At 51.8% G+C, this 10,305-nt stretch overlaps 1 protein-coding gene across 2 annotated transcripts; it reads right to left on the reverse strand.

Moving 5' to 3' along the window:
• Positions 1-1,949: 1,949 nt before the first annotated feature.
• On the reverse strand, positions 1,950-6,000 carry FOXC1 (forkhead box C1). Of its 2 annotated transcripts, XM_078393141.1 has the most exons (3): positions 4,142-6,000; positions 3,978-4,082; positions 1,950-3,913 (listed from the first exon to the last, which is right to left on the reverse strand). In XM_078393141.1, exons 1-3 carry the CDS (start codon positions 4,992-4,994, stop codon positions 3,009-3,011), a joined length of 1,863 nt encoding a protein of 620 aa, XP_078249267.1. In that variant the 5' UTR covers positions 4,995-6,000; the 3' UTR covers positions 1,950-3,008. The 2 variants fall into 2 exon arrangements, with proteins under 2 accessions (XP_078249267.1, XP_072854656.2); XM_072998555.2 differs by having other exon boundaries at positions 1,950-5,987.
• Positions 6,001-10,305: the final 4,305 nt, after the last annotated feature.

Raw genomic sequence — 10,305 nt, forward strand, 5'->3', positions numbered from 1 at the left:
CATAACGTATTAGGAGTCACTTCAGAGTAAACATAAGAAGGACTGCATTGCACTGTCCATTCAACACTTAATGGTTCAAAACACTTTAGAAAAAAACCCAGACCGCACAGTTATTTTAAAAAGTACAATCACAACAGCGCGATTGCATGAGATTAGTTCCTAACTAGAATAAAATCTAAATGCAAGCAATCAAAACCAAGTGCCAGCCATAATAATGTTTCCTAGCCCATTCTCCGCATTCTGGAGAGACAACCGAAGTGAAAATGCTGCTCACCGCCTTTTAATGGAATTAATCTGAATTTATTTACTGTTTGTGGCCTTTCAACAATCTGGGCATAATTACTGCCAAGGATTGCTTCAGATAAGAGAGCCTGATAGGAGGCCGCCCGTGTCTTGAAAATGTACACCGGAGGCTGATGAAAAAGCTAACAATCCAGCCTGCCTCGCCTTGCCTCTGACAGCAGAACTGATCCCTCACAGATAAAAAGGTGGCTTGCATTTTCTCAGTTAAGCACAGAATTGGGGAGGGGTGGGAGGGGAGAGGTGATTCCCCCTGGTGTTCCGCAAACCTCACTGAGAATTGACCTGAAGGCGAATTTCTTCATTTGACAAGCTGTCACCCTGGGCTTCTGCACAGCCATCCCCAAACCATGTTTTCTCTGATAAAAGAAAATAGACACAAGAGAAAAATGACAGGGACAGGTGGGAGAGAATTCAGGTAAAAGTCAAGAGTGGTGGTGGTAAGGGGAGGGGGAATAGGAACATTTTCTTTCAAAATCTTGGGTGGGTGGTTGAGGGGAAAGGCAACACTGCCTATGGGCATCTTAACTACTTCTCTGGAGCAGAGATGTTTATGCCACCCAACATTTGCCAGTTTTTAAGCTTCCACTAAACAATGTGTTGCCGCTGCCCCTGTTAAGGCTACCTCCTTGGAAACTGGGGGGTGGGGGTGGGGCAGGGACAGAACCAAATTGTGAAATTCTTCAACAGTGAACCATTTGTCTTGAATGGAAAAAGAGGAAAGTGTTAGTGGTGGGGAGAACCGGAAATGTTGAGTAAGGGCCCCTATTTACTTCACTGAATACACTCTTTTGCTGTCAAGCTACGAAAGCAAAATCACCAAAATCACTGGTAGTATTTTCTATAGAAAAGCAGAGGTTATTTGGAGCCTTACATTTAAGGATTCTGTTCTATTTTTTTTATTTTACATAAAGCCTATCAGTCTTTATTTTGAAAATGTAAGCTGCAGTCCAAGTAAGCCCAACTGGGAATAGTGGGACTTACTTGTGCCTTCAGGCCCATTGAACTGAGTTGTTTACATTTCTCCAAATACAACAGGGGCTTATATGTACTAATTTGTACCTAGAAATCAGAGTCTACTGCTTTTTCCTAAAATCTGTAAAATCCCACCACCTTGGATTTGACATAACACACAGAACCTCTAGTGAAATATTTTCAAGCAACATTTGTCTACCCAGAGAACCCAGATTCTCTACTTTCATGGGGCAAACAGTGGTGATTTATGGTAATAGATTAGACCTTCCCCTTATTTTTCTCCTAGACATTAGATATAATATATACATAATACTGTAAAGACTTATAGCAGAAACAACAATAATGGTAACATCTCCATCGATAAGCCAGCTGAATCTGATTGGTTTTAAGTCAATTTTTGCCTCATTCAAGGCCACACTTAGAAATAAATTTGCCTGAAATCAGGGGGTTGGCTTGCAAATGTCCACGATTTGAGGACACCAATTCAAATTACATTGTTTTTTTCCTCAACTAATTTGTAGAAGGAGGTGCCCAAGAATTTGTTCTAAATTGTGTTTTTTTGTTTGTTTGTTTGTCTACATGGAGACAAGTAATTCTACCAACTACATTTTTAGCTATAGAATTTTTAATGTTTTTGTTTGGCAAAAGGGATTAATATATCCAGACATCTATGGTCTCAGTCCAATTGAATGGTAATTTATTAATAAACAAACAAGTCAATAACTTCAGGATATCTTCAACAACAAAAAGGAAAAATGATAAACGATAAAATAAGATTAATACAGTTTTCCCTTTTCATATATAATGAAAAAAAATCAATGTTTCAGGTCATGTTAAAGTCACTTTTTTGGATGGGAAAAGAAAAGGCACATTTTCTGGTTTTTGGTCCAAACGATCCAACTACAGATTTAAAAATAAATTACTATGTATCACTGTACACTTTAAAACAAGTCCTTGCCTATAAAAGAGCACTTGTAGGGAAAGAGGAAAAGGAAGAGTTCCTTTTGCCTTATTTTTTAACTATTAGGGCGTCATTTTTGTCTAGGGCTCCATCCACATCGCACAGAAGTCAATGGTCCAAAAAATAAAAAAGGCGCATTGAGTTCAGCGAACCTGGATTACGCTTTCTCGGGGTTGAAATCCAGATCTCCAGGAAGGGCAAAACGCCCAACAGGTTGAATGGAGCCAGGCTGCACTTTCTTGACCCGCGAGGGAAACAGACTCAGCCACGGGCTACGGCGGTGGCCGGGAGGGTCGTCTCTGCGCGCCCAGTGGCGGGGCTGCGCCCACTTCTCCCCCTTGCCCAACCTAGCGCAGGCGAGGCGGCCAGCAAGAGGCGCGCAAAAAGGCGCGCGCAGGGTAGCAATCAGGCGCCAGGTTCAGGGCTGAAGGAGGAGTGATGGGGGCTGCGGGGGTGGGGGGGGGAGGAGAGAGAGAGAGAAAGAGAGAGAGAGAGAGACTTTCCAGACAAGGAAGAGGGGGAGAAAAGCACGAACTTACGTGTTACTTGGAGTTACACTGTCCTTTAACAAACCATGACTTAATTAAACAAGAAAGAAAGAAAGACACGGGTTCTCTGTACAGAACAGTTTCGGTGTCGTTTTGTCGCTGCTGGGCGGCTGGGTTTGGTGAGGAGGAGGAGGAGGGTCGCCGGGCCCAGGTAGGCGGCTGGTGGCGGGGACGACAGCGGCCCGGGCGAGGGGTCCGGCTCCCCCCCCCCGCCTCGCCGGGGGTCAGAATTTGCTGCAGTCGTAGACGAAGGCGCCCGAGGGCCGGTAGAGGGCCTGGCTGGCGGGAAACGCCATCTGGCAGCTGCTGGCCGCCCCGTTGCCGTTCACCGGCGCGTTGCTCAAGCCCAGCCGCTGCGACGACTCGAACATCTCCCTCACGGCGTGGAAGTTCTGCTGCTGGCCCGGATAGCCCGACGCCGAGGGCGAGGGCGACGAAGCGGCCGCCGCCGAAGCGGGCGCCAGGTGGGCGAGCTCTCCCACCGCCGCGGCTTGGTTGAGGTACCAAGAAGTCAAGCGGCCGCCCCCGCCTCCGCCGCCGCCGCCGTTGCCGCCGCCGCCTTGCGGGTGCCCCTCCTGAGGGCTCAAGCTGAGGGAAGAGGCGCTGCTACTGCTGCTGGCCGCCAGGCTGTATTCGGGCAGCGGGTCCTGCTCCACCGGGCTGCCGCTCAGGTGGCCCCCGCCGCCCCTCTCGCTCCCGCCTGCTCCTGCTCCTGCTCCGGCCGCCGCTGCCGCCGCCGCTGCCGCCGCGGCATAGAGACTCATGGCCTGCAAGTTGCAATGGTAGCTGCTGTTGCTGCCGCCGGGGCTGCTGCCCGCCTGCGAAGCCGCCACGCCGCTGTTACCGCTGCCCGTCGTGTTGGCGCCCTGGCTGCAGGGGGCGCTGTAGAGCGAGCTCTGCGCCGCCGCCGCCGCCGCCGCCGCCGGGGAATAGCAGCTGCTCAAGGCCAGCGAAGGCGGGGGCAACGCTGCCGTCCTGGACGTGGTGGCGGTGGAGGACGACGACGAGGAGGCCGCCGCCGAAGCGGAGGAGGCCGGCAAAGCCAGGAGGTCCCCGGCGGCGGCGCCTTGCGGGGAAGCGCGCAAGGAAGTCATGATGATGTTGTCCACGCTAAAACCGCCGCCGCCGCCGCCGCCTGGAGGGCCTCCGGGGTGGTGGTGAGACGGAGGGTGATGGAGGTGAGGGTGGTGGTGGTGGTGGTGGGGATGATGGGGATGATGGTGAGGTTGGTGGTGGGGGTGATGAGAGTGGTGGTGGGAATGGTGCTGGCTCTGAGGCTGGGATTCGGACGGGGGCGGCTCCAGGCTGCCGAGCGCTCTGCCGCCGCCGCCGCGGTGCGGACTGCCGCCCCCGCCGCCGCCCCCGCTGGAGAGGCTGCTGGTGCTGGAGCTCTCCGGGCTTTCGATCTTGGGCACAGGCGCGCCTCCTAACGGGGACATGGCCTGAGGGGGCGACGCGGAGCCGTTCTCCGTCTTGATGTCCTGGAGCCTGACCGGAGGGGGCGGAGGGGGGGCAGGCTGCTGCGAGGGCTGGCCTCCCTCGGGCTGCCGGGGCGGCGGCGGGGGCGGCGGCGGCGGCTGGTCCTTGAGGTGCAGGCGCTCCTTCTCCTCCTTGTCCTTGACGGCGTCTTTCTTCTTGAAGCGCCTCCGGCGGCGCAGGAAGGAGCCGTTCTCGAACATGTTGTAGGAATCCGGGTCGAGAGTCCAGTAGCTGCCCTTGCCGGGCTTCTTGTCGTCGCGGGGCACCTTGACGAAGCACTCGTTGAGCGAGAGGTTGTGGCGGATGGAGTTCTGCCAGCCCTGCTTGTTGTCCCGGTAGAAGGGGAAGCGCTCCATGATGAACTGGTAGATGCCGTTGAGGGTGATCTTTTTGTCCGGCGCGTTCTGGATGGCCATGGTGATGAGGGCGATGTAGCTGTAGGGCGGCTTCACCAAGTCCTTGGGCTGCGGCTGAGGCGGGTAAGGGCCGTAAGGCCTGCCCATGCCGCCGCCGCCGCCACCGCCGCCTCCTCCTCCGCCGCCGCCGCCCGGGTATTGCTCGTGGGCGGCCGGGTGAGGCGAGTACATGCTCATCGGAGCCGGCATGGCCGCGTAGCCCCCGCCGGCCGCCGCCGCCGCCGCCGCGGCCGCCCGGTAGTAGCTCTGCTCGCTGCCGAGGTAAGGCACGACTCCCAGCGAGTTAGGGCTGGGCACCGAATAGCGCGCCTGCATGGCCTCCCTTCCAGCCACCCAGCCGGACCGAGCAGCAGCAGCAGCAGCAGCAGCAGGAACCGCAAGCTGGCCTCCGCCTCCGCCTCCGCCGCCGTCTCCTCCTCCGCCTCCTCCTCCTGTGCTTTTCCCCCTCCACCCCTCCGCAGCTCCAGAGCCAAAAAAATAATATAAACTCGAGGAGGCGACCAGGATCTTTCTTCTTTTAAAAAGAGAAAGTTTTTTAAAAAAAGAGGGGGGGGGTTGAGAGAAACAAACAACAAGAAAAGACAACCTCCCCCCTTTCGGGTCTAGTTAATTTTTATCCCTTCCCCTCCCCACTCAATTGGGCCGAAAAAATGAATAAATGAGTAGAAACAACCCGGAGGGGAGGGGAGGGGGGATGCCCGTGGGGGGAAGAAGCCTTCTTCGCCGCCGCCTCCTCCTTCTCCTCTTCCTCCTCCTCCTCCTCCTTCTTCTTAAAACGAGGCGCCGACAATCCACGGAAGCGCTCGCAGCCGAGAAGAAAAGTTAGCTACTTCCATCGCGGATAAAAATGGAAACACGCGCGCCCGCACACACAATCCATGTTTCCAGGTGCCTTCCCCTCTACACCGCTTTTTTTTCAAGAAAAAAACTCCCGCGGAGCTGGCCGACAAGTTAGGTTGGGGGGAGGAAAAAAACACACGAAAAGGCCAAAGCGGCGACGTAAACAGGCTCGGGGGAGGGGGGTGGGAGGGAAGAGAAGAAGGGGAGATCAATATCTCGATTTCTTCGGGTCTAAAGTAGAAAGAGCGAAGGAGCCACCTTCCCCCGAGTGTCTCCGGTTTGAAGCTCTGCCTCCTGCCCGGATCGCCGTTTCCGTGTTCAGCGTCCTTTTTCCAGCCGCGAAGCTGCTCGGGGAGGCATTTGGAAAAACTTCTGAACTTTTGAGCATCCGTCACCAAGGCGAGGACTTTTTTACGCACTCGCAGGATTCTTTCTCTTTTTTTAAAAAAAACTTTTTCTTTCCAGGCGGCGAAGCCCCGCCCCGCCCCTCTGGCTCAGCCAATGAGGAGAAGCAGAGGCGAGCTCGGAAAGGGAGGGGGCGGAGGGGGAGCAGGCGAGCGCGCGGAAGCTGTCCCCGCGGCCGGAGGAGGCGCAGCGGCAGAGGCGGGGATGGATCGTTCTGGGACTGGCCTCGCACACGCACACTCGTCTGACCCTCCCCCCACTCCGACCCCCATCATCCATCCCCCCCCCGCACTTATATATAGCTTCTCCTCCCCACGGCCCACGTCCACTCCTTCCTTTGCGCAGGAGGAGGCGGATCAAATTACTCGCTGCTCGCTGCAGGAGGAAAGCTCGCCCGCGCACACGCACGCATTCCTGGCCAGTCATCCGTCGGGCAGGCGGAGGCCGTTGCACGGCGCGGTGCGGACTCCCAACACTCACGCTGCCTGGGTGTTCCCCCCCCCCCGCGCCTTTCTACTGGAAAGGCCCTACCCGGTAGGGCAATCCGCTCTGGGGCGATCGGTGGTTTGAAACCCCCCCCCCCCCAAGCAGCGAGCGGACTTCGGAGGGTCACCGAACTTCTTCGTCCTCGGGTTCCTACTACAAGAATGTGAGGGGGAAGGGAGCGAAGGAAGAAGGAGCCAGTAGATCAGGGCAGATGGCATGCGGGGAAAAAGTCATATCCGTGCTGGGCATAAGAAAAATTCTATAGTCCCTCTTAAGTAAAGAACTTTGACTGACGGACCAGTATCTCAGAGAGAAATGCGTAAACCTTTTAAAAAAATAAACACCACCTATTCAGACTTCTAAACAAACCTTTCTGTCAGCAGCTTATCCCCCTCCCCTGTTTGCTTTTTATTTCTTGAGGGAGCATTTCAAAACTATGTCTGCTGTCGAATTTTTTAAAAAGTTCCCTCAGTTATTTTTATTTTCTTTCCAGCAGAAAGAAGGGTTCTGTGAAACTGAGTATCAGATCAACTGATTTTAACTTGGTCTGTTTCCGTCTGGATTTGTTTTATGTACAGTATATATAAGGAATCAATACAGTCTGGCTCTTTTTCTGTCTATGGAACTGGATATAAATTACAGTATATGGAACATCCTTAAGTGAAAAAAAAACCACCACACACACAAGCATAAATGTTTAACTGTTTAACTGTATACAGTACATACTTTCAAACAACAAGCTGCATTTTTGTGGATATAAATACAGTATTCAGAGATACTCAAAGGGAAATCGTGCTTGCATTGGGCTTCCCCATTTCGAGGTCCCAGTGACGGGTGTGGGTATTCCTCCTTTCCCTTTACATCAGTGGGTCAGCTAGTTTTGGATGGATTCGTGGGCATTTACTTAAGAGTTCACAGGGTGGGGATTCTGCAGTCTTCTGGATGATATGCCACTACAATTCCCATGTCCAACGCCAACATAGCCAATGGTGAAAATTAATGGGAGTAAATTTAAATGCACCGTTTAAAAAGAATGTATGGACCTTATTACGTAGACAAAATTCATGCTTATGTCAGTTACAAAATTAGATGTTCAGGAGCTTTTTGGTATCTTCCCCCTTCCCTCCTCGTGAAGAAGAGCCCTTGGAGTCCTGGAGAAATAGGGAGCTGAGACATGCCTCTGGAGCAGTTTGCTGAGTTCTGAGAAAAAGATTGGCTAAATTTGGATTTAAATTTATTTATTCATTCATTCATTACATTTAGTTCCCTTTATATTGATAAAGATACCCTGAGGCAAATGTGCCTGTCACTTTTTGGAAAGTGGCACAATCAGGTGAGACCATACCTATCTTGATTCGTCTGTTTTTAATGAAGACGCGTTAATCCCGAGTTCTACCGCTCCCCGGGCATTGCAGGTATTTTGTCAGGCAAACGCCTTCTGAAACCCAGGGTGTTTCCCTCCAGGCAGACGCAGATTTTCCTGTCATAACTAATGGAGTTGTGAGCCTTTTGTTCCAGCTTCTCTTTGGGTCTCCCCTACCTCCTGGATGCTTTCTGTAGGGAAACGTCTTTCTCTCACACCCTCAGGGACCGCTGTCCCTCCGGGAAAGCTTTCCTGTGCCCGAGGGGGGGGTGTCAAGGAGGAACCCGCCAGCACCCTCCCTCGAGGCTTCACAGGAGGAGGGATTAAAGAAGGAAGAAGAAGAGGAGACCCCAGGCGTCTTTGGTCCCCGCGACCCCACCCACCCTTCCCCTCCCCTTCCTCTCCAGCTAGCTGCCCCACCAAATTTTCCTTAGGGAAGAAGGCCTTTGTCTCCCACTTGACAAGCCTTTGACGAGTTCCTGAAAGTTCCCTTTTATAAATCGGCATTTGTTGTGACAATTGGGAAAGACAGCTAGTGTTCTCTATAAACATAAGTAGATTTTAAAACGTGTGTGTGTGTGTGTGTATGTGTGTGTGACGTATGTTTCAGTCGGCTTAACTAAGTTTTCCAAGCGAACCGCTAAACCTCTGTCAGTGAAAGAGAGAGTGAGCAAGATAGGAAGTGTTTCGTATTTGAAAAGGCTGAATGTTAAACTATTTACCGAGAAATACGAGCTGTTTCCATTGAAGGGGAACGCTGACTGTCAACTGGACAGCTTGGTATAGAAGACTGACAAAATGGGCAATGATGTTCCCGGGCCTGGGACACCTGATGGTGACCGAAGAGGCAGACCTTCGAGTTACACAGGGTTCTTTAGCAGACAGAAGAGGAGATCGTTTCCTGGGAGTGTTTTTCTCAGAAACAGAGAATTGGCCTGAGAGAGTGATGTTCCACAATCCGTTTGCCGACCTAATTGACTACCAATCTCTTAATCAGCTCGTGCGTGAATAGGAAGCTGGCTCGGAGAGAAAACTGGGTGCTGGGTAAAATGGTTAAAAGAAGACTTACGGATAAGACGCCAACTCAAAAAAAAAAAGGGAAGCTCTACATCCACTTTACAGTGAAAAAATCTTGAATATGGTGATAGCAGAACATTAGCAGGGAAGATATAATGCTGGGGAAAATAATGGTTTGGATTTGAATCTACATCAGTGCTGGGTATTTCCCTGTCCAATGGATTTTCCTTTTTGAAAATACTGTTAGCCGTTTAGCGATATTTTTATTCCAAGTAAATATGGATCGAAGCCCAAGTCGCCAATCGTGGTGTCTCAGTGTGGGGAAAAACCAAGATGGCCAGTAAGGGTAATTTCAACGAGGTACCAGAACGAATTCATGAAAAAAGGTTTTAAGTCCCGTTGGTTTCAATGGGCACACTTCAGACTCTGCTTTAAGGACCTTCGAATGAAAAGAGCAAAGCCATTCCTTCTCATGCAATGGTCTCTCTCTCTCTCTCTCTCTCTCTCTCTCTCTCTCTCTCTGTGTGTGTGTGTGTGTGTGTGTGTGAGAGAGAGAGAGAGAGAGAGACGGGGGGAGCTAGGGAGACGGTATGTGGAAGGCTTTTCACATTTGCTCTTCTCTGAGCTGGTGACAAATGCTCCCTCATGAGACGTGTCAAAGTTCCCTTTTGCCGCCCATATTTCAAGACCCCCCGCCCCGCTTTCTTCACTTTTAGCCTTGATGGATGGATTGCTCTTAAAATTTTGGCTGGTCTCCTGCAGACGTGACAACGGATCGAGTTTTCTCCACCCCCGCCCCTTCTCCATCCCCTAGAAAATCGTGACTGGGTGAATCGCAGATACTGAACATTTAGAAAGCGGCAAAGGTGAGCCCCGTCCCTCACTTCGGAATACAGTATTTTCTATGCCGCAGAAGCAACGAATCCTCACAAACCTGTGGATTCCTCCCCCCCACACACACACACCCGAAGGGAGCAGGGGCATTTCTTCCCTATTTTACACCTCATCTCCCTCCATAGACGAGGTCCCAGTTGTACCATTTCTTAACCGAACTGCACTTTTCCCCGCGTGAAAGCGTAGGCTTGTTTTTAATCAAAAAGAAATCAGAACGTCGGCTTTAATTCTGGGGCAAGCTGTTTTCGATCGCCCTGGCTGGAGTTTCAAACGACTTTCGCGGATCTTTCCCGTGTGCTCCCCCCCCCGCCCACCTCGATTAATCTCGAATTGCAAGGCCAATTGTTAGCCAGTTTTAGGAACTGGCGTGTGAAGGGTTCGCTGGAGAAAACGGCTATTTCGGCCCAGCTTTTGAAGGTTTTTGGTGGACTGCCCGGCGGAGACCAACATCTTTGCACGCATTCCCAAGATATTTTGCTTGAAACGACTTCCGTCTGATCTAGTCTGGGCTTTATTGCAAGGAAGTGTTTTTACATGACCTGGATCTCACGTCCTCTACAGGTTCATCTCTCGGCAGTGTGCGTGCGTGCCTGTCTATGTGAACTCCACAAATGTAAGCCG

Source organism: Pogona vitticeps, chromosome 4, assembly GCF_051106095.1.
Source record: "Pogona vitticeps strain Pit_001003342236 chromosome 4, PviZW2.1, whole genome shotgun sequence".
In the NCBI taxonomy this organism is placed as follows: Eukaryota; Metazoa; Chordata; class Lepidosauria; order Squamata; family Agamidae; genus Pogona; species Pogona vitticeps.

Bases quoted from the DNA above. Each gene is read 5' to 3' on its own strand.
- FOXC1 (XM_072998555.2), bottom strand. From the start codon at position 4,994: ATGCAGGCGCGCTATTCGGTGCCCAGCCCTAACTCGCTGGGAGTCGTG.